Source organism: Stegodyphus dumicola, chromosome 5, assembly GCF_044657685.1.
Source record: "Stegodyphus dumicola isolate Sdum_Otavi_A_Nest chromosome 5, ASM4465768v1".
Lineage (NCBI taxonomy): Eukaryota > Metazoa > Arthropoda > Arachnida > Araneae > Eresidae > Stegodyphus > Stegodyphus dumicola.
In genome coordinates, this window is record NC_140772.1 from 27,336,996 (window position 1) to 27,362,046 (window position 25,051).

A 25,051-nucleotide genomic window follows, 5' to 3' on the forward strand; every position below is an offset into this window, starting at 1 on the left:
GTGAGTTTCTTAGAAAATCCAGCTTTTATTGTCTTTTAAAAATTTATTTGTAATGTATATGATCTATCTACCTTCAGGTATTAGAACTGGATAACTACATGTGGGTTCAATCTGTTCAAGCTTCGGTAAACTCTTGATCACGTTTTAAACTGAGATGAATAAAAATATCAAGAGACAAATTCAGAATATTCACATGATTGAAAACAAAAGTACATTTCACGCCTGTGCATCCTTCTGAAATTACTTCACAGCAGTTGGTCTATTGATGAGATTGTTAAGTATAACAAGCCAATTGGCATTTATCACTTAATGGGCCTTCTCTCAACAAGTGAGCCTCTCAACAAAGACCCTCTCAACAACATTTTGAAAAGGAGATGAGCTGAGAAAAATTCTGTCTTTTGTCAGTAGAGGTACTGATAATAGATATGGAGGAGAATTGGTTGAATTTTTGTCACACAGAAGTCAATTTTTTTTTGCTTTTTTTTCTACAATGAATACAAAATTTTCCTAAATATAACTATAGGGGTCAAGAGGAAGGTGTAAAAAGTTAGATTTTTCATTTTTTACAAAATCAGCCATTTTTTGAAAATATGTAAACATAAACTTTGTATCATATAAAACACTTTTTTGATTTGAAATATATGTGTTTGACCAACAGGTGTGAAAATAAAGGCTAGGTAAGGACTTTTGTGGACAACGATATATAATCATTAATTAGAAAACTGATAATAATTGTTATTCTTTTAAATTATGAATATGTAATATTCTTTTTATAAAGGTATTAAATTAAATTCTTACAATATTTTAAATTAAAATTTTAATATTTATATTAAGTAATAAATGTAAAAGAATTTCAAGCATTTTATTCAGGAAAGGTTATTAAAGTTCAGAATATTAATAATTATAATTTTGAATTTATGTTAAACATTTTGAATTAGTTTGAGAATGAGATAATTATGAAACAATTGATAAAGAATTGAGCACAAGTATAGAAAACTATATAAAAATTATATTTTGAATATAGAAAATATTAAAAGTTTTCGTATCGTTAAAATGAATATAAAAATATTAATGATTTATGAAAGTGAGTAATTATAATAAAAGTGAAATATTTGATATGAAGAGAATAGTGGATATGAGAATATGAATATGAGAATTATGAAGTGAAGTGGATAAAATAAACCATTTGAAATTATGTTTAATGAATGATATAATGAATGACTAACTCAATATAAATAATTCTATTCAGCTGGTCGCAGCAGACTCGAATCCCAGAGAAGGCATGGTTGCTTGTAAGCATATAGTGTTTGTGTGGCTAAGAGTAACATTCAGAATATATTGCAAGCTAAAAGTCCTGTTGACAGATTGGTGGGAGACCCTAGGACCACCCTGGGGCACTGACCCTCAAAACTGGGATGGAACTGAACAGTTAGTTCAGTGGGACTGCACCTGTATGACCAATTGTGAAATTCCAATATTCAGCCCACTTTGATCCCCAAATGAAGGGGAAAAATAGAATATGTTTAGGGGAGTATTGGTTCAAAAACAAGAGTAGATTTTACCTCTGAAAAAGTTGTTCCTTTTACTCTCTTATTAAAAAAATGTGAAGGCTACCATTTTTAAGAATGGATGTAATATGTTTTATAGAATTTTTTTAAATTAATAGTATGGAATGTTCGAATGCATTCTCAAAGGACCAGTCACCTTATGCAAGTACTGGATGCCTTTTCAAGCAGCTGCTGAACCAGTGTTTAACCACTGATGCAATAACCCACCAGTTGGTTAAAAAATAGTTATTAGTGTCACCCCTTCATGCAAAGCAAAGACGTATAAAATAAGCAAAGTGAGTTGGTAAATGATAAATAAAATGCCTAAATTCAGATTGAAAGGAAAGTGGTAGACAAATCCAAAATAAGTATTAAAAAAAAAGCGTGTTTGCTTTTTGTGTTAAATTTCACAGTAAAATAAATCCAGCAGTATCTACTGTATAAATTAGCAAATGAAAACTATGAGCAAAAAATGAACAAACAAATTAGCTACGGAAAAAAATAAAAAGATGATCTAGATCTATTTTTGTGGAAGAAAAGTTATATATTAAAATCTCATACTTATCTGATTGTTTTTTTATTTGTAGAAGTATAGAGAGATGAATAAGAAAATGTAGTACACATTAAAAAGTCAAGTCAATCTAAAAAGTCAAGTCAATCTAAAAAGTCAAACTATTTGTAATGTTGCATTATGCATTGAGCAAGAATTTAGTATTGAGAGATTTAGTACTAAATTAATGAAAAGATTTAAATTAAGGCTTACCTTTGTTAAATATTGCAAAGGGTTATTTATTTATTTTTTATGTCAGGCTCTTTATGTTCATATAATTCATAGAGAAAAACACAAAACATCAACTGCTTAACCTCTATTTGATCATAACTTTGGAGAATTTACACAAATTTTCCTTATTAAATAAAAGGAAAATTGTATGTATTTATTTACTAAAATTTTTGATTGATTAGTTAATTAATGTTTCAGGAAAAAGGTTGAATAAAAGTTCTTTGGAAGCAGAAAATGAAATTTGTTACTTTCAGCATGTTTTTTTAATTGAATTAATTTTTAAAAAATTAAATAATTTAATACAAAATGAAATTTAAAGAAATATAAAAGGAAAAAATATTAAGTAATTATTAAATAATAAATCAATCTATTTAACTAATTAATAAATGTAAAAATATTTTCTTTCATTTTTGTACATTTTTAGGTAAAACCATTGTATGTTTTCTTTTATGTAAAAAGTTACATTTAATTATTTTTTCAGTAATGATGTAATATGCGATCAAGAACTGTAGTTGAAACTGAGCTGAGATTCATAACTGCTATTATTTTTGTAAAGTATATGCTAAAAGATAAATTGGTAGTTTAAAAAAAATGATAAAATAATTTTTAGAATTTAATCATTTTTAATTAGACTACCTTGAATAATCATTCAGCCACTGTATTTGTTAACTGTACTGTAATCTTAAAGAAGTTGGTCTTAGATTCTTTTAAAACTTATAAAAAACAGCATATTGGCATAAAGGTGCCAACGATCAGTTTCAAACAAGAAAATGATGTTCAATTTGTGCAGGTTCCCTTATGTTGCAGCATCTTCAATATGAAGATTTCTGTCATTTCATACATCGGCCTGCTCACAAAAGGCTGTGGCACTGTTGTGAAGGAGTCTCACCATTTGCTTAAATCTCATGTTTGTTGCATAAATCCTCCTCTCAACTGGGCTCACCAGCGGCCAAGTGGTAAAGATGCTGAACGTTGGTAGTTCGGTCCGAGGTTTGAATCCTGCAAACGGGCTGACTGCATGGGTGTTTTCGTGGTTTTCCAGATGTGTAATGTTTATATGAGCCAGTTTCCCTTAGAAAGTCCTCCACAAAGGCATCCCTCCCTTTAGGCAGAAAGCCCTTGTGTGCTTTGCCATAATTGAATTATCCTATCCAGTCCTGTTCTCAACTGCCTGCACTAAATTGTCAGTGCTTAGAGATGGCTAACCAGAGCATGATTCAGCGTGGACATTTCCCCGACGTTCCTTAAATAATTTCACCCATTTTCATGCTTTATTGCCACTTATTGCATTATTATCATGCATTTCTCTTATATGGCAATGAATAAGTGCAGCTTTCATGCTTCTTCTGTTCAGAACCAAATGTTTGACTTATCTCATAGTCAGTTCCATTTTCTTAAATAGTTTAACCTCACAATGCAAGCCCACCAGCTGCTGAGTAGTAAGTCACTAAACACTGGTAGTTCTGTCCGGGGTTCAAATCTCGATGAACGAGATGGCTGCATGGGTGTTTTCTTGGTTTTTCCCGTGTATAATATATATATGATCCAGTTTTCCTTAGAAAGGCCTCCAAGAAGGCATCTCTTCCTTTAGGTAGATAGGCCTTGCTTGCTTTGCCATAATTAAATAAACCAAACCAGAGCTCACAACACAAAGAGTACAGATTGATGCCGTGGATGCAAGCGGCATCGATTATTTACAAAGAATCCATGTGCACTTAATTTCATGCATCTGCAAAATTTGAAATGGTACTTATAAGTGGAGCTCAGTAAAAAATTACCTACGTATAATACTTAGCTTTCACTTACATCTAGATAAAGTGATATATATCACATTATTTATGTTTTCCGACAACTATAATGTTAGAAAGAACTGGTTTCATAGTTTTATGACTTCCTTCTTTTAAGAATTCTTTGATCCATAACTTGTGGAATAAAAATTGAGTTATTGAGAGTTTTTCTGATTATGATATAAAACACTCAGTTGTATAATAGTTCATGTCAATTTCAACAATTTTTAAGGATACATTGATGAACCTGATTTGAATATGTTTCTATCACTGAAATGTTCTATCATCACTGATAATAGACTAAATCAGGTACATTTTAGGAAATACATACAAATTTTATTCTTTTCATATATATCTCTAAAATAGTTAATGTATTAATTATCATCTTTTAGAGCAAACTGCTAATTTGAAGATTCTAATTAGATAATTCATTATTATAATTTGATCATGTTAGATTATTATTTGAAAATGATTAGAATAGTTGATGTGAAGATTTCATACTATAAGATTATAATCTGGAGATGGTTGGAATTGTTAGTTTGAAGAATTATCAGCAACAGTAGGAATACTTTCTGAGACTGATTTGAATAGGCTTTGCATCACTGAAATGTTCTATGCCTGATGATAAAAAATTGAGCTAACCACAATATATTTTAGGGAATTTATGCAACTTTTAATTCTTTTTCAAAATGTTAATGAAACATTCAGTATGCTCTGAAGCAAGTAGCTGATTTCAAGATTGCTTTCTTAGAGGATAGGATTTGTATCCTACCCATAAGAGCTTATTAGCATGATATTCTTTAAAATTCATTGAGAAATTTATTCAGTTTTTTTTTTTTTTTTTTTTTTTTTTTTTGTTTTGTTTTGTTTTAGGGAGGAGGTTGAAGAGCTGCAGCACCAGGTTCAGAAAGAAAGAGAAAATTATCAGTTAGCAGCACAGTCTGACATTGGAGGTGTGTCAGCAGTTCCCTACTTTAGTATTAATGATATGTTTCAACTTAATCATGAAGATGCATCTTACCTGTTGACTTTAGAAGTGCAAACTGCTATAGATAATGTTCTTATACAAGTAAATTTTTCTTCATCTTTCATGCACTTTTCAAATATGTCTCACATCTATAATTTATTTGCTTTTATGTTAATTTTCTTCATTTAACATAAGAATAAATATATCTATTTTATTTTAGACTAGAAATATGTCTCTAATAGTGATTAGACATAAAAATTCAGAAATTTTTAAAGGAAAAAAAAAATTGGAAATGATTTCCCCCACTTCCTTTTTTTCTCTCTCTCTATCTCTCTTCACCCCAACCCCATGTCCAATTTGTCAGAAAAGTCACATGCAGTATGGTTAAGTATTAAAGAGTTTTACAAATGTTTCTTAACACGCAAATCTAAAATCTCTAAAAATTTTGCATTCTAGAAATTTGTTGAACTAGCATTTTTTAAACTAAAAATCTGCTGTGTGAATTATACATTTATGTCTTAAATATACTTAAAAGTACATGAAACTTATTGTTAATTGTTTCAATCTCATAAACTCATAAATGGAGATACAGGGTCAACATTTTAAAAATTGTTAGTTGGAGAATTCAACATACATGTAGTTTATACATTTAAAAAATTTTTCATTTATAAAAAAATAATCTCTTTTTAGCTCCATTTGAAATTAATAATGCTACAAATCTTTTATAAATTGTTAGATTAGAAATATATTAGAAAATGAGAGCTTTTTTATAATTAATTTTTAATACATAATTTGATGAATACAGTTAAACCTTGCCAAACATTGGGTGTTACGTCATTTATGTATGGCAAAATCACATTCTGCAAACTTAACTTCTATGGGAAAAGTGTGTTAGGTATAATTCAGATTAAGAAAGTATATATAACCTAAGCAAACCTAAGTTTGTAATTAAAAGATAATTGTTAGTTGAAAGGATTTTTATTTCTGCTTAATAAGTAGATGCATCATACGATTATTTTTTAAAAAGCTGGCAATTTTTGCATGGGACAATAACTTAATCCTAAAGTTTTGCTGTAAAAAGGCCAGAGATTTTCAGTACCTGTCATAGTATTCTTTCTTCATTTGTGTAGATCTCCATTGAAAAATCAGACATTTCCTGTGCTTTTTTTAACAATTTATTTAACTTCTTGTAAGTTAAAGGTGTTTTATTTTCGTCTTCACTATTGCTGCTTTTGCTGTCAGTTAGGTTATTAGATCATCCAGTTCTTCATTTATCAAATCATGTTCATTCATTCTCAAATAATTCTTAGACTTCTTCTTCTTCCCATGTATGAAACTGGTATTGCCACTGATTGTTTTTACAATTTTTTTTGGCTGCATTTTTAATCGATGGAAATCTTTTAAAATTTTTGACAGTTTCTTAGCTGATTATAACAAACATTTATTATTAATAAATTCACTTGCTCCTATGCAAATTCAATCATTTCTATTTAGTGGCTTATGTCAAGTTGCTTCCAAAAAGTCATTATCATAACTGTACCATTCTTTCTTTTGTCTAATGCTGTATTTGCTGAGATGTAAAACATGCCTGGCATAATAGAATCCTGATTGTTTTTATGATCCCTTGATTCGTTTGTTAGAATAAGAAGTAGTGCTAGGTAAGAAGAATAAAATCTCTAGATTTGGTTGCAGTGTAGGGAGGGTTCCACAGCATGTTCTGGAACATTATCAAGAATTAGGAGAACTTTAAAACTCGAGTTTTGCTGTTTTAAGTAATGTTCAGCATCTTTAATGAATGAATTTTCAAACTAGTCATTAAAGAGGACTTTTTTTACCTATGCTTTTCTATTCCATTTCCACACAATGGGCGATAGCTCAAAGTTTTTCCCTGCAATGCATGAGATGTTTTAGACTGGCAAATGAACAGAGGCTTGCACTTGTAGTTGCATGATGCATCCTCTCCCACCCCCCCCCAAAAAAAACAGAGTGATTATATTTTTAAAAGCTTTAAAACCAGGAGAAACCATTTGTATTTTTGTGATGTATGTTCCATTTGCTTATACAATAAGCCCCTCTCATCCACATTGAAAACTTTTTGTTGCAGAATGTAGCTCTTCTCGTTAATGAATTTTAAAAATTGAGGTTTGAATTTTTTGCTGTTGCCTTATCTGCAGAGTCGGCTTCTTCATGAAGCTTTACATTGTACAAATTAAAACAATGTGTAAAGGTATTAAGCAAACCTTTGCTTACTTGAAAATTAATTTTCTCTGATGACTGGCAATCTATATTTAAAACAAAAGAAAGCAAGTACTATTAATATTTTTTCCATTTGCAGAATTTTTTAAACTTGAGCACTCTTTACCAAAGTATCTCCTGAAGCTTTGGCACTAGGCAGAATCTTTTTTGTCATTCTCCCATATTGTTCTTGATATGCTTGATTCATTCATAGTAATTTTTTAGCAAACAATGAAATGCGTATGCCATTTTTCAACTTATCTAAAATTTCAATTTTCTGAGATAATGTCATAATTTTGTTCTTTGCTGCTTTATCATCTTCATTCTTTCTCTTAGATATTGTGTTGAATTTTTGAAATACAAGTGTAAAAGGAGAAGAGAATAAATACTGATAAATATATTATTATAACTTTACTAATAAGAGTGAAATGATCACAATTCAGCCTGGTTCGCCTAGTTAGAAGGCAGCAGAAGTAGGGTGGCCAGATGCACACATAGCTCTTTTGTAAAGAGGGCATTGCCTTGGCAGCATGACCAAGCTCTGCAGTGTTACCGAATATAAATGAAATTCTAGAATTGGGCAAATTAAATTGAAACAATTAAGATAACATGCATTGCATTTTGTAGATCCATCCTTCAGAAAGGTTTACTGTGTTAGAACATTCATAGAGCTACATAGCAACATATGTTTTTTAAAGAAATAGTAAATTAGGTAAATTTTTATTTAAAGAATAGCATGTGTTATTTAAAAAGGTTTTTAGCAGCACATCAGAACTAAATTAGTTTATTTAATTTCTCTTTTTCTTTTTAAAATTATAATTTGTTGTATGTGGGAGATTATGCATTAAGATAAAATTAAATAGATTTAAATTATTCCGTAGAGCAATGATAAATTTGAAACTGCAAAAAATGGTCAAATAAAGTAGGTGATATAGGGAATCTTTGTTTGTGTACACCTAACTGCAAAGTATTTCACTGAAATGCTTGTAACTTTATGTTACATTTTATGTTATGGTTGAACATAATGTAGTATATATAAGGCCCTTTGAATAACTAGTTAGCCAAGTTCATCACATAACGTTAAATTACAAGTGTAATAAAGATGTAAAAAATTCCAGATGTGCAATATATGCTGATTATCATAATGTACTTTTTTTCAAATTTAATTTATTTAATTTTTCACTTTTAAAACTTATTTCAAAAATTCTGGAAGTGAATTCGTTAGGTTGCTAAATTTGTAACAAAATTTCATTCTTGCAATAATTAATTTATTAGGGTTAAAATAAGGTAAAAATGAACAGAATTTTATTCATTTTGTTAATAATTTCTCTGTAATTACTTGAAATTAATTGAATGCCAGTTTTATTATATTGTAAAGTAATTGCATTTAGAGTATTGCTTTTTGCAGGTAATTGTTTCAACTGTATATTTTTTTTTCCCCTTCTTCTTTTATTTAGAGTGATGTTCCTGTTGACCTTCTAGATAGTGAACGAAATTCAGCTGTTGTTAGTTACAGCTCCTGTGATCCAGAGGTATAAAAATTTTTTAATTTTTTTACGCTATAACAATTTTTTAGCTTATTTATAAATTTAGATTTGTTAGCTTATTTATAAATTTAGATTTGTTATATCTCTAATAAAATCTCTTTTTTATGTAAGTTCTGTAACTTTCCAATTTTTTTAATCATTTCCATTTGCAGAATTTTTAACATTTTAAACTTTCTGTTTACATTACAAAACTTTTAAACATATGAAACTCTTACATCTGTAATCAGTGATTGGCATGACAAGAAGGGATAAATAAACAGTCCATGTTAAGCTGCATAGAAATTCACATATTAAAATGCTGACAGATTTGAAGTTATTTACCAAATCTTTGAGCATGTTCTGGATTTACAGTAGGTATGGTTGAACTATGGATCATGAACCACATTGTTAGAACCTAAGCCATCCCTCTAGTTAATTTGTTTTGTAAGAGGCAGCAATTTTATTTTTAAATATAACCCTATGGCCAAAACAAATTACTCTGTTTTCTATCCAAGTGAACAAAATATGTCATAAATAATGTAAATTTAGATGAATTAAAATTGGGAATTTTTTTTTTTTTTTTTTTTTTTTTTTTTTTTTTTTTTTTTTTGACAAACAGTTTTCAAGCTAAAGGCTGGGACACATATGTCCCACACATAGCTATCGACTTACTATAAACATACCTATTATTCTGGTAAACTTTATTATATGAAATAGATTTTACATCATATGGTACAGGGTAAAGCATTCTTTGCTCAACCCAACATTATACATTGGTCAACTCATATTTGTTCTTTTCTCTATGTTCATTTGTATACAATGAGTACAGCAACGTCATGATTTTCTAGTTATTGGAAAATGATCCCCAACATTCAGGAAATTCTAAGTACTTTTTAACCCAACAGTAATTTTTAAATTTTTAGTGGGACATGCATGTCCCATTAGTAGTCAAAGGGTTAAAGCATAAATCATGTTCGATACATTTTAATAAACTTTAATTCACATTTTAATGGCATTACATGGGTAGTACTTTTAAAATGATTTTAAATTTACTGTCAAAATATTAAATAAAATTGAAATAATTCTGTTTCATGTACTGCTGTGATTTTATTGCTTATAGAATAAGAAATAGCTATCAGGAGAAGAAAAAAGACTAATTCTTTGGAAAAAAAGGTACAGAGGCTGTTCACACATTTTTTGGGCGATTTTGCTTTGTTATTTAAAAAAAAGTCAACTGCTTGAATTTTTTTTAACTGCAGCTATATTTTTTAAAGTATAAATTATCATCTGCTACTTGATAGTTCTGTTTTTATGCAAAATAGCGCTTTTAAAGAAGAATGGATAAAGGCTATGTTTATGGTCTTTCCGGAGAAAATTATTCGTATCTAGTTATTAAAAACTCTGTGAAAGCTATGGTTTTAAATTATTTAAAGCTATGATAGCTGATACCGTCAACAAGATGTGAACAAAATGTCAAAGGTTGGCTTTGAGAGCAAAAATTGTTCCAAACATAGCCACAAAAAATGGAATGTTCCGAATGCTGCAAAGCTAAGATTCTTAATGTTAAACGAAAATCTACCAAGTCAAAGGACAGCAGCAAAATCATTAAATTGCTCAGTGTTGACTGGAAACAAAGTGATTAATGCCTATTTGAATCTGAAAAAGGCGAGAAAACATAATGTTCATTGTCTTTCTCCACGACATATCACCAAATGCAGAACGCACTTCAGAATTCTTTATCAGAAAGATCTATCCTGACCAAAAATGAAAAAATGATATCACAATAGATGAATCTTGGGTGTATTTAATGACTGCAATAAAAAGAAATCTATTTATTTTCATCAAAGAGGAAGGGAAAATCTTAAAACATGGTTCAAAGAATCTAAAGAAAGTTTTCCAAAGGGATTTATGATTATTGCTGGTTTTTCATATAATGGCAAATAAAAAATAAAGAGCATGGACAGAAATGCTAAGATCATCTCAACATATTATCAGGAACATATTTTATACCCAATTTTCAAATGCGAAATATCTTCTGTTTATCCACAATTAATAGAACTGTATCAAGACAAAGCAAGCAGCCACACGTCGAAATCCACTGTTAATTTCCTGGAAAAAATGTAACAAAGAACAGGTATAAATGCTGCAAAACTAAAACTCATATCCCTACTAAATCACCTAATGTATACCTTATGGATTTGCGCTTTTGGACTTTTAAAAAGTGGATTTTCCAAACGTCAACCTATGACACTCCTTGGACTTTGGGAAACTGTTAACAAGAAGAATGGGATAAAATACCTTTTCTGATGCCGCAAAAAGCTTTATTGTCTTGGAAATTGTGGTTAGAAAGATAGTGTAGAATAAAGATTATCAAATAGAACATTTAAAACACAAAAAGTTTTATTAAAATATTTCTGTAAATACAATGAAAATTATCTAAAAAATGTGCTTCTGAATAGGGCAACTTTTTTATATTGATAATGTGCTTCTGAATAGAGCTAAAGCTATCCCCAGTTTTAAGAATTTATTTCTTTGAAAAAAGGAAAAGAGATGATAATTTTCTCGTCTAACGGACTATTTGAATGCTAGATAGCTAGGTTTAACCTCTGCAAGTTAATCATCATATCAGGTGCATAGAAAATCTAAACTTACTTTTCTATGTAGAAATCTTCACTAAGTTTGCATAAGTTATTTATTTTTAAATGATTTTCATATCTCAGAATGCAGTTTCTCCATAGCTGATGCTTTCCCATATCAGTTGCTTTATGATTTTGCAAGAAATACTTATGAGTTATGTTTAGAAAACGTTCTAATTTTCTTCTAATTACAGCATTAGTCTTAATTGAACCAAGAAGCTTTTTATATTATTGTAAAGGCAACTATGTTTTACTTCATTTTCAGTCACTGCTATCAAAATTAATTGATAGTTATAATCAGGGGCGGAAAATGCTTGGCAATCAGAAGAAAATCCTTAATTTTTCCATTTCCTCTCCCCCCAGAAAAAGAGAGTGCATCATACAAAAGAAGAGAAGTGCATCATACAAAAATTTAGAATTTATATGTCATAAGAACACATTTTCATGATGAAAACAACAAAAGTTATTTATTTGTGTTTAAAAATAACCTCATTAATAAAGCATGCAACATCTTTCATTCAGAATCATAATGTCACTTCCAATGGAAATGTTAAAAATTAGGAACTGCTTTATATTTATCTTTTATTAACACCAATAACAGTAATATATTCTCTTATTAAAGTGATTATAATAAACCATCATGTTTACAACTATTCTGATATAAACTCAAAAACCAAATAATGCTTACTTATAATTATTATGGACACAAGATATTGCACATAACTATTATCATGAATTTGAAACAACAAATTTTTAGAAGTTGGAGCTGTAATGACAAAAATTTATCTTAGAGAATCTTTGAATATTTTATAATGATTAATGAGAATATATACAATTCTTATTAATATGTTCATAGCTATGTTAATTTATTGTTTTATTCATTTATTTAATTTCTAGAATGATGGCAATTTTCTGTTAGCTACCTATAGATGCCAAGCCAATACTACTCGTCTGGAAGTCAAAATTCGATCAATTGAAGGACAGTATGGTACGCTTCAAGCATACATAACGCCAAGGCTACAGCCTAAATGTTGCCAGATTAGGAAATATCAAATTAAACCATTATCATTGCATTGTAGAACTCATACTTTTGATGAAAACAAGTATGTATAATATTCTCAATAGACTGTATTTTATTGAAACTTTTTTACATTATTACATTACTTAACTGTGTGTGATATCAATTATATTATGAGGCGTATTCGGAAACTAAGTACCGTTTTGAAAAAGAAAATAGTAAAACAATTTTTCAAATCCAATTTTATTTTTACATGAAAATACATGTCTTAAACTATTTTTCAACATAGTTTCCGCCAATGATCAAACACTTGTCATAGTGGGTGACCAGTTTTTGTACACCATCGTCAAAGAAACTTCCTGCCAGTTTTGATAACCACGACTCCACAGCATTTTTCGTGTCATTGTCAGATCCAGCCACCAAGCTCGCACTTCATGTGCAGAAACAAGTGATAGTCGGACGGCGCCAAGTCCGGGCTGTACGGCGGGTGATCGAACTGCTCCCAATGAAACTGTCGAATTAACAATTGAGTGACACCAGCAGTATGGGGCCGAGCATTGTCATGGAGCAACACAATTCCTTTACTGAGCATTCATCTTCGTTTGTTTTGAATGGCACGCCTTAGTTTTGTTAAAGTCTCACAATATCGTGCCGCATTAATGGTTTCACCTCTGGGAAGAAATTCAGTAAGCAAAACGCCTTTCCTATTCTAGAAGACAGTGCACATGATTTTTTGTGATGACATTGTCACTTTGAACTTTTGTTTTTTCGGAGAATGAGTGTGTCTCCACTCCATCGATTGTTGTTTCAATTCTGGTGTGAAATGACACACCCAAGTTTCATTACCTGTCACAATTTGGTTTAAAAAGTTTTCTCCCTCATCACTGTACCGTGTTAGCAATGTCAGGGCATTACCAAGTCGCTTTGTTTTGTGAACATCAGTGAGCATTTTTGGAACCTATCGGGAACACAGTTTGCGATAATTCAAGCGGTCAGACACAATTTCGAACAAAACAGTATGTGAAATTTGTGGAAATGCCTCTAAAAGAGTTGTCATTGTGAAGCGTCTGTTCTCATGAATTGCTTCATCAACTTTCCTTACCAAATCATCGGTGACAACAGAAGGCCGACCACTCCGAGCCTCGGCGTGGACATTTGTTCGACCTGCATTAAACATTCTTACCCACTTTCTCAACATTCCATCACTTATCGCGTATTCACCATAAACTTCTGTCACTTGACGATCAATTTCGGCCGGTTTAACATTCCTCGCGTTCAAAAATTTAATCACGGCACGAATCTCACAGTCAGCGGGAGAACTAATTGTCTTAAACATTTTGAATGTGCACAGCAAACTGAAAACACAACATAGAGCAGCCAAAATGGTGACAATTGAAAGTCAGTGAACAAGAAAGACTAGTGCGCATGCGCGGGATGCCTACCACAGTTCTGCGACGGCGCTAGATTGAAACGGTACTTAGTTTCCGAATACGCTACGTAAATTGGTGTTTTATATGTGTAATAAATGTTAATTACATTTCATTAGTTACTTTAATCTAACAATATATGTAATTTCTAAGGCCATTAAATACTCTTATACTAAGAGGAGCTTTCACACTTGCTGAGATCCATTCATGGATTGTCTTCTGTATGCCCGAGGTTCCCGAACGCATGCCGCCCGGGGAATGTGCTACATTTTATTTCAAATCTACTTTCTTAGATACAGTTTTATACTGTTATTATAAGTAAGTATATGTATTTTATGTTACCTTATTTATTATATTTTATACTGTATTGCACTTGAGTACTGATTGCTTATCATTATTTTAGAAAAGGTGAATCTACATTTAAATCTGATAACATATCAACTATATCCATTTTAAAAGACGTTTTGACTCGTGAAGCTACAAGAAAAAAAATTTCTCTTGATATTTCTTTTGGTAAGTCAAATAAGCAATCACTTTTAGTCCTTGTTTGAATTAACGCTATTGTATTTAATAATCTTTCGTTGCCTTTTCTTTAATTTATGCAGTTTATCACATGTGATATAATTTTTAATGGTATTTTTCTGTATTATTAGCTAATATAAAAAAGAGGTTGCAGTGGAGTGCAAATGCAAATATAATGATCCTTTTAAAATTAGGGGGAAAAATAATAATTGATTTTGAATAAAATTCTGTTTAAGATCTTGAATAAAATTCTATTTGGAGAGTGGTCAGACATGCCCTCTCAAGGCCAGTTACCAATATAGGCAACATAAGTAGCTACTTTGGGTGCCAGGTAAGTTATCTTTATCAAATGAAAAACTAAATAATGATATATTTTGCTTCAGACTGGAAGCGTGTTTAATTTACTTATGGAATGCCAATCACACCGATCACTTGAGGCCCTAAAATGTTGGAGCTGGGGCTGTGATTCTTCAGAAGCAAAATATTTCTACAAAAATTTCATGCTCTTTAAGAAGAGGCATTTATATCTGATTACCCTAGAAATTGCAAACATTTTATTCAAAATTTATGCCAAACCAAGAGTGTTTTTTTTTTATGCATAATTTTAAGTTTTACATTGGCTTGTTTCTCCTCCAATTAACCAAACCTCCTCATGGAGAATAACTGCTATTGATGAGCACTTCTGAAAATCTTCAGAATTTCCAAGAATATAAATATATACCAATATTGAGCAGTACCTCTTTGACTTACATGGAAGATCAAAATTATCTAAAATCATGCGAGTCTTATGGATTGTTAAATGTATTTTATCCTGTAACTAGTTTTCTATTTTTTTTCCTACGTAGGTATCATTAATATTCTAAAAATAATAATTGTAGGTGTAGTTACTTCTGATATGTGAATACTTGTATCCATTATATGTAGCCAGTGCAGGATTTACGTATAAGTTATACAAGCTATAGCTTAGGGCCCCCCAAAAATTAAAACTTTGTATAAATATAGTATAAGAGACTCATAAAGGGGCCCCATATCTCAAATAGCTTAGGGCCTTATCAAGTCTAAATCCGGCTTATGCACATTCTGCAGGATAATATTTCAGATTATTTTTGGACAGTAAATTAATTTGCTGAAAAGAGAGACATTTTCTGGAAAGTTAATTCAAAATTTAAGAATGTAGTTGTTGCTATTCTTAAGCCAGAGCATAATAACTTATATGGATGACTTTATGAATAAGTATAGATGGGACATATTTTGCTCCTGTTGTTGAACCAAGGTATTTCTGGTAATAGGATATTTTGCTAAACACCCCTTAGTTTTTCTTGAGGTGTGTATATTTTCATATTTTTTCTGTTAATCTACAATATAGTGATTCACTCTGCTTAGACATGTGGTGTGTAATCAGATTTCTGATTGTGTTCAGTTAAAAATTGATTTTGATCAAGATTTGCATCAAAGATAGATTTATGGGCTTTGCTCAAATTACATTTATGGGAGGCTTTGTTTTCCTAGGGCTCTCCAAATTCAAAAGAAAGCAGCATAAAATAGTAATAAATATACCCTGTGTCTTATGATGATGAGCCCCTGAAAGTTCAAGTGACGTGGTTGCATTGCTTCATTAATCCACTGTGGCTTTTCATGAGCACCATGTTGTTCTTGTAGTATATTTTAAGAACATAAATATTTTCAAAATAATGTATTAAAAATGGCATTTGGAATTCACTAGTTATAGTAATCAGGAAGTTGAAATTGCCATATATTTCCATGTATAAATTGATAATTTTTCATAAGCGTTTTGCTTCTAAATTTTGAGTTCAGATTTGTCTTCATTTCTACCCAAACATAAGTCTGATCATGCAACATTTTTTTAAATGATCCTTTGTAGCTTAATATTTTAATGCATTTCTCTTCAACTTATCTGATAATTCTAGCTATGGTAAACGATAAAATTATTTAAACTTTGGAAGACATATTTATAATGAGATTTTAAATTCTGCTTGTATGTAAACTTTAAATTTTTTTGCAGTGAAATTTGATCTGTGATTTTATATTCAAATATATACTGGTTTTTAATTTTTTTTATTTAATAGTAATCCACTAACTTTTTAAAAGAAAATATATATAAAAAGTAAATTTATTATAATTATTCATTTGATGTTAAATTTGACTCCTTTAATTCTATGAATTATTGTTTTTTTTTTAGATATAAATGAAGAGAGTGTGCCTCACATGTTGAGATTTATTCACCCAAAGCTTGAATATCAATTACTTTTAGCCAAAAAAGTGCAAGTTATTGATGCTTTAAAGGTATTTCATTTAAATGAATTTATTATATACAGTTATTTCTCCATGCAGTATATATTTAATGTTTTTCACATACTTGCAAAATAGGTAAACGAATAAAAATTTTTAATTTCACATCTAAAGTGAACTCTTTATTTAAAATAGGTAATTTTGATATTTTTAGTTTTGTGCTATGTTAAAATTTTAATTTTCATTGTGATTATTTATTAGTAAAAAACAAAATCTTCAGCCTCTCAGATGTTAACAGTGTCTCAGATATAACAGACTGTCTATCGGAAATTCTAAAGATTTGCTGTTTTTTAATATTTTTATCCCAAAGGAGCATTAGTCTAAATGCTCTTGTAATGTGCATGTATGTGTAAATGAAAAAAAAAAAAAAAACACCCCTTCGGGCATAATATAAAATTTGAAAGCTTTCAGATCTTTTTAAGATTTTTTTGTTTGTTTGTTTTCATGATATATTAAGAAATTTATAAATTTTCTAAGATTATATTTTCTCTTCAAGGACTTAAAAGTACATGAAAGTGACTTAAGTTTCTTAGCTCCAGAATATCAGGAAATATTAGATTATGCAGACCAGTTGCAACTGGAATATAAAAGACAGCCTTGTCATCTTGAGAGACTTTTTGGTAAAAACTTAAAAATCTCTTTTATTTGATTAATTTTGTTCTGTCTTTTATTTGTATTCTTGAATTGATATATATTTTATTTTAACTATTTCATAAAAATTATTTAATTTACAAATCATTTTGAACTCTGAATGAATTTCAGTCATTTTTCCAAACATGAATAAAAGTTTAATTTATCATGCATTTTGCTACTGAATTATGGGGTCGACTTATATACAAGTTTAAAGTGATTTTCAAATAATTTGATCCCAAAAAATGAATAATTTTTAAAAGTTATTATTTTAATTTTATTTAATCCTAATGCCAGTTGCATATCATCAGTGGACTAGAGGTACTAAGCTAGTCCTCTTATGTATTAACATTTTCAAGCATATTTTTACCTAATATTGAAAAACATTAAAAGGAACATTATTTTACCTCTTTTGAAATTTCACACCTTTTGAAGGTAATTAAGTTTTTGCCTGAAAGAAAGGAGCTTGAATTGTGCTGACTGTATGCCAGGCAGGACTAGTCATGGTGGCATTCTTATAATTTGTGAAAGAATTCAAAATAAAATATGCAATAGTTCCAAGTTTAAGTTATAGAGGGAGAAGTGGTATGAAAAGCTAGTACCGAGGCAAGAGCTTTATATGGATTATGCACGAGCAACCCCTAAAGCTGTTTCATTGCAATACTCCCATCAGCTACCAGTGTCACAACCTTATGATCTTCATTGTTTGCAAGTCATATTGGTTGAGATAATATATTTTCAAACTGCACAAACAAAATAAAAGGTAAATCTTCTCCATACGTTCTCATTTGCATAAGCATGAAATATTACACTTGTCACTGGAAAGTGGAATATTATATCAATTTCAAAATGATTAATAATAAAACTATGAAATAATCTGTTTTGCTGACCTTGTGCTCTTTTTGAGATAAATGCAATAATAAACTAATTATTTATTATTACATCTATCAGATTTAAAAAATTAATTTTTTATGGTATGATCACTTCCCTCTCTAATTTTCATGAATTTGTTATATAATTATTATTTATATTAACCATCATTGTACTCGTTAATCTTCATATTCAAAATACAACAAATCCTGTCATGATGACTACCTCTTTAAGATGACCACTTCTTAAAATGACTGGTATATCCAAGAACATAAATAAATTTGTTAGATATTTTTGAGAAATTAAACCATCTCAGTGTCTTTATTCAAGAAAAAATAGCAATATTGTTGCGTGCGTACGGGTTCGTTATGAAATGAATGCACAAGTCCGATGAAAAATGAACAAAAATTTATTATTATCACAACAAAAATGCTTAAATTATCATGCAGTATTACAATATCTCACAGTAGTTATCTTTTAACTACTCAAATGTCCAATATAACTTAATTCAAAACAGCTAAAGAAAGCTAATTCGCGAATTCGCTAAGATTTTTAAATCGTGTGCGAGAATTTTCTGGTACTTTCTCGAAATCAAAAAGACATATTTATTTATTTAATGTTAAATGCACGTGCTCTTGTATTTTCAATTTTTCCGGCTTAGCTTTTTTTTAATATTCATCACGCGCTGCACTGCGCGGGAAATAAAACCATTTAATTTATAATTGAACTAACATTAGCTTTTTAAATACCAAATTCGTAACAATATATTTAATTTGAATGATGTAATTGAAGTTTTATTAGAAATATCAGCATTTGATAGAATAGCATAGAAAATGATTCATTTGGAAAGTTTTTGATTGTCTTTATTATTGAAAAAAATAATTGTAAAACTTAAGTTGCAAAAATTACCTAGAAATATAGGTTTGCAAATGCTTAAATCACATTTTGATTTAAAAATATTATCCTGGATTCAAAAACCACTTTTGATTAACATTAATGAGATTAATCACCTGCCGTATAAAGCCCAAGAGGAATATGTTGAACTATCAAGCCACTCAAAACTTGAGTTTCTACAGAAATCCTTGACTGAATTTCTGAATAGGAGTTAAAACTGAATTTATCATGATTTCTGAAATAGCATTAAATGTTTTATGTGAAATGACTTTTCAGCTGTGACACTCCAAATACTCTTCAGTGCTGAAAAATGTCGAAGATGCTTTATGTCCAGTTGTATCAAATATTACATCTAGATTTAATTTATTATGCAACAAAACACAAGTAAATCCATCTAATTGAAATGCTGTTTAAAAAATAATTTCTTGTTACATATTGTATGTACTACGTTAGTACATAGACGTATGTACATCAGAGAAAAAGATTAATTACACAAAATAAACTGTTATTATTTTTTTCTTAATTATGCTTACTTATTTAAAGATTTTCTTCCTTTTCAAAGGAATTTAAAATTCACTATTTCCAGATACTGATAAATACAGTAAACTCCTGATTTATATGGTGAATTAAGTGTGCTCCATCAAAAAAAAAAGTTACATTTATTTATTGCGGAATGATGGACAAACTATTAACACAGACCATCTGCATAAAACAAAATTGTCTACGGAAAATATGAGTAGGTGAAGAACTAAATGAGCCTACACAGACCGTAACATCAATGAACATTTTTAATGAGAGAGATTAACTTAAACGTATTTTCATACAGCAGAGAAAAGCGAAGAAGTTAAAACATATACATATATATGTAATAAACAGTTACGTCATCACCGCACTAATAAACTCGAATGGCACATACGTCAGGAGAAGTGCTTTTAAGCTAAACGTCATATTATAATTTATGATACAACAATTCCCCTTTCGATGTTTGACTGCTGAAAAAAAATAAATAAATAAATAAAATAAACATTAATCATTTATAGTTATTCCAATTAATTTACAACACTTAGAATGTTTCAAAGCAGTAAATGTTTTTGTCAGTACATCAGCAGGCATTTTCTCTGTTGGCACATATTTAACATCTATTTCATTTTTCATCTATTCAATTTCATGTATGAAATTATGTCTAATATCTATGTGTTTAGTGCATGAGTGAATGATAAACAGCATTTTTCATAAGCTTCTGTGCACCTTATCACAATATATAATGGTTAGATAATCAGCATACAAATTTAATTCTTTAAGAAAAGGATGTAAATAAACTGCTTCTTTAGCATTTTCTGAAAGACTGATATACTTTGCTTCAGTACTTGATAATGCAATAGTTTGTTGCTTTCGTGATTCCCACGTTAGATTTCCAGCAAGCTTGAATAAGTAACCTGTAAAGACTTTTTTATTATTAACATCACACACCCAGTTGGCATTGGTCTATTTCATATATGCTTTTCCAGTTTTTGAACAATAATTTTTAGTTCCTTTTAAGTATCGAAGAACACACTTTGCAGCCAACCAGTGTAATTTTCCAGGATTGTTATTAAACTGGCTCAGGTCAGTGACGTCGTATGTAATATTCAGCATAGTAAACACAGAAAGATACATAAGAGAACCAATTAGACAGCGATAAGGTACATTGTTCATTTCTTCCTTTTCAGTTTCTTTTTTACTCCTAGTGTAAAATTAATTAAAGGACATTTTTCTTTAATTAATTTTACACTAGGATCTAAAGGAGTTGCTACTGGTTTTGCATCTTGCATATTAAGCCTTCGTAGAATGTTATCAACATATTTCTGCTGAGATGAACTAATAGAATTATTATTTACATCTTGATAAAATTCTGTTCCAAGACAATAATGAAGTTTACCTATATCTTTAACATGAAATTCTTTAGAAAAATAATCTTTAAGTTCAGCATATAAATCACAGCTATTTGTTGCTATTATTAAGTCATCCACATATAAAATTAGAATGAACTTACCTTGAGATGTTTTCATCTTGTAAAACACACTTATCTGATTGTAATGATTGTAATTCAAAGTTTTTCATTTTTTTGTCTAATTTTTCATACCACTGTTATCCACTTTGTTTCAAACCATAGACTTATGCAAAGCATAAACATAATCAGGATTATTTTAGCTTGTTCCATGATAATTTCTTCTTTTAAATCCCCATTAACAAAAACCATAACAAAATCTAGTTGATATAAAGAAAGGACGTGTTCAGCACTGTATGCAATCACAGTTCTTATAGAGCTTGCTCTGGCTACTGGTATAAAAGTTTCATTGAAATCAATTCCAGGTTCCTGTGCAAATCCTCTAGCAACCAATTGAGCTTTTCTCTTTTTGAACTGTTACATCTGCATTATATTTCGTTCTAAGAACCCAGTGACATCCGTTACCTTTTAATTCTGTGGTCGCTTTACTAATTTCCATGCACCATTTTTCAGCATTAACTTCCATTTAATGCTTCTTCTAATGCTGGATTTGTGTCCTATTCTTCAGCAATTTGTGCTTCCTTTTTTAGGTTTATTATTACGGTACTCCTTTTTCGGTCTTCCCGGCTCCCCAGTCTTGATATTCTTTGGACGATCTGGCCCCTTTTTAATTTGCATTTTAGGTATTGCTTTGGAATCAGAATCTTCATTATCAGATGCTTCTGCCATATTTGAGAGGTCTTCTGATATTTCATCAGCCGATATTTGCTTTACATTCAAAAGTTCTTCTTTTTATCTGGAATATTTTCAAGAAATAAACCTTCTAAATCTTTATGATAATTAGTACAATTTTCAAATTCACCAATGAATCTAACATCTCGGCTTATAACAATTTTTCTGGAATTTTTATTCCACAACCTGTATGCTTTCAATTCATTTGAGTATCCAACAAAAATATGTTCTTCTGATCGAGGATCGAATTTCCCTTTCGACCTTTTATTAAGTATGAAACATTTCTCTCCAAATACTTTGAAGTGAGTGGCTTGATGCCAAAAAAATAACTCATATTGTGTTTTGCTTACTCCCAGGCTTCGATTTGGGCAACGGTTATGAATATAAACAGCACAATTCAAGGCTTCAGCCCAAAAGGAATGGAGAAAATTACTTCATCTACAAACATCTGGCCATTTCGGTTAAAGTGCGATTCATGTGTTCAGCTCTCGAATTCTGTTACGGAGTCGTAGGTGCAGAGAATTCTCGTTTAATCCCACATTCTTGAATATATTTATTAAATTCTTCTCCACAATATTCGAGACTGTTATCAGTCTGAAGGATTTTTATTTTCTTTCCTAGATGATTTTCGACTGCAGCTTTGTATTTAATGAAAGCATTTTTCACTCGTCTTTAGTTTTATGAAAATTGACTTCGACATAACACGATTTGTTGTCTATGAAGGTAACAAGATAACGCGAACCAGCATGGGATGGGACTCTCATAGGTCCTCACAAATGTGAGTGAATCAAGTTCAGTAATTCATCACTTTGAAATTTTGATTCTTTTTGAAAAGATTGCGCAGTTTATTTACCTTGAAAATTTTGGAGATTCATTGTTATTAAAATTTTAATTTCTAACCATATTACAGGGTTCATAGCCACATCTCAGTTAAAAAAATAAGCACGTTTCAAGCACATTTTAAGAAAAAAAATAAGAACCTGTCTAATTACATTATACACAACTGCATAACTTTAAAAATTAGACTCGTAATTTAAAATATGAGAAATGCAGTATTTATTAAGAGAGAATAAGCATTACCTCAACCATGGAAAATAATTACTTTTTTAAATTTTAAATAACAGTTCAATTTACAGAACTAGTTTACAATGAGAGAAAAAATAACTATGCAGAACTAAACTATACTACAAGATTTAATGATGACATTTCGGTTCAAAATAGAGGAAATAAATAATAATAAGGCATATTTATTCTATTCGCTTGGAACTTAATAATAAATACAATTCATTTTCCCACTCATATTGATATTTAACTAATTTAAATCTAAATTCTGAACATTTTCTAAATTTTCATCGTATATCAGTTTTCCCTTAACAGATATTGCAAGCAAAGTAATTTCTGAAATCGGAAGACAGAAATTTGCTTCATGCAGTCATCCTTTAACAGTAAAAGCTTAACTACCCGCATACTTGAAAATTGGCGAATATTCGAACAGTTGAACGTAATTTGAAAAAGAGGAGCGGAGGGGGGATAGACTGCAGCCGTTCTTTGGTTTTATCCGCTAAATAAATGCTTTTTACATTTCGATATGTGCATCAAATAAAAACAAACAAACGGAACAGAAAAATATTCTGCTTAGCAAGCACAGTAAAACTCTTTCAAGTGTTCATAAACAAATTTTGGACCGAAAATCAAAATTATTTATCTCTGCACAATATCGCAATCGGAACGTTGCGCAATCGGATTCAACAGCCGTCGGTATTGGGAGAATAAAGAACTAAATAAAGGAAAAGAAAGACTTACCAATCTGGGGTGTTTTTCATTCTGATTTTCAACAGACTGCGTTAAATTTCCGGAATAGAATCATTCTTCGCTTGGGTTGGTAGACCGCAGAACTTTTAGTCCTATCCTATTGGAAAGTGACAAAAAAAAAAAAAGTCCGTTGTTTGTTTTGCAGCGAACTGTAACAGTTTCAATTTTCGAGATTTTGCGGAGAAAGGGGAGAACCTCTCAACCTTCGTACTGTATAATGTGTTGGCCAAAAAAATGAAATTATTTTGACTGTTCGATTACTTTCCCTTTATTTAAGCTGTTCCGAATATTAATTATTAGAAAGCTAATCTATGTTAAAACACAACCATTTTTGGTTGAATTCAGCAGTTACTGCAAATATGTTATTATAAACATTCATACATATGCTCATAATATAAGCATAACGATCATAATAAACACGAATATGAACTGACCAAGCGGAACGAGAATGCAAATTATTAAGATCTTGATAGAAATTCAAACGTGTGTAATATTTGGGTGGGAGGAAAAGAATGCCGAATGTATTGGAATTTTCTACTGCTTTCGCTATTCTTTGACCAACAGAACGATGGGCACCTGTCTGTACTCTCTGCGCACACCAAAGATAACGTGAATGCAGAGAAAGGGGGGGGAAAAGCTATTTCTGGGAGTATGATTCACCATCTGACATTCCATATTAAGAAGAAAAGTTGTTTATTTAGTTTCGGCTTTGGTACGGGGAAAAATTGCACGTTCATTTAAAAAAAAAAAAAAAAAAAGCACTAAAAGCAAAAAGTAAGCACTAAAAACAAAAAATAAAGGCTTTAAAGAAAAAGTAAGCACCTATAAGAGCCTTTATATTTTATTTTCAAATATAAGGACTTATAAGCACTTATAAGGACCACTACGAACCCTGTATTATCAGACTTAAGTCTTTTCAAATCAGACTAATTTATGATGCTACTTTATAAAATCACTTACCTGTACTATTGCAGCTGTTTCAGTGCTTGGATATATACACTGGTTATCATAAATTAAGGAAAAATCATGATTACAGAAAACGTTACATGTAGAATTTAATGAAACTTACCCACAATATACAACACATAGTAAGGTATCAAATAACAAAAAGAAATTACCAGACAAATATGGTAGTATAGAAATTAGCACATGTATAAAATAAACAAATCGAAGGTGTCAATTTGCTATAGGAAAAGGACCTTGAATATGGAATAGGATTACCTCTAGAACCAATACAGCGATGTGTGATGCTTTCAATTATGTGGTGTATCAGTTCCATAGGAAGCGAGAGCTATTGCTCTTGCAAAGCAGTTGCAAGCGCAACGAGGGTCTGAGGGGTCGGATTGAGAGCAGCTAGACCTCTCCCTAAA

General features: G+C 30.3%; 1 protein-coding gene across 6 annotated transcripts in view; it reads left to right on the forward strand.

Moving 5' to 3' along the window:
• The window catches only part of LOC118182145 (BBSome complex member BBS7-like), a 65,557-nt gene that overhangs the window by 34,699 nt on the left and 5,807 nt on the right, over window positions 1–25,051 (forward strand). For all 6 annotated transcript variants that reach the window (XM_035351470.2, XM_035351460.2, XM_035351465.2 and 3 more), the window contains 7 exons: window positions 4,989–5,184; window positions 8,775–8,849; window positions 12,377–12,582; window positions 14,078–14,242; window positions 14,328–14,437; window positions 16,647–16,750; window positions 17,253–17,376. In XM_035351470.2, coding sequence (XP_035207361.2) covers window positions 4,989–5,184; window positions 8,775–8,849; window positions 12,377–12,582; window positions 14,078–14,242; window positions 14,328–14,437; window positions 16,647–16,750; window positions 17,253–17,376 — 980 coding nt within the window. The remainder of the gene's footprint in view (window positions 1–4,988; window positions 5,185–8,774; window positions 8,850–12,376; window positions 12,583–14,077; window positions 14,243–14,327; window positions 14,438–16,646; window positions 16,751–17,252; window positions 17,377–25,051) is intronic.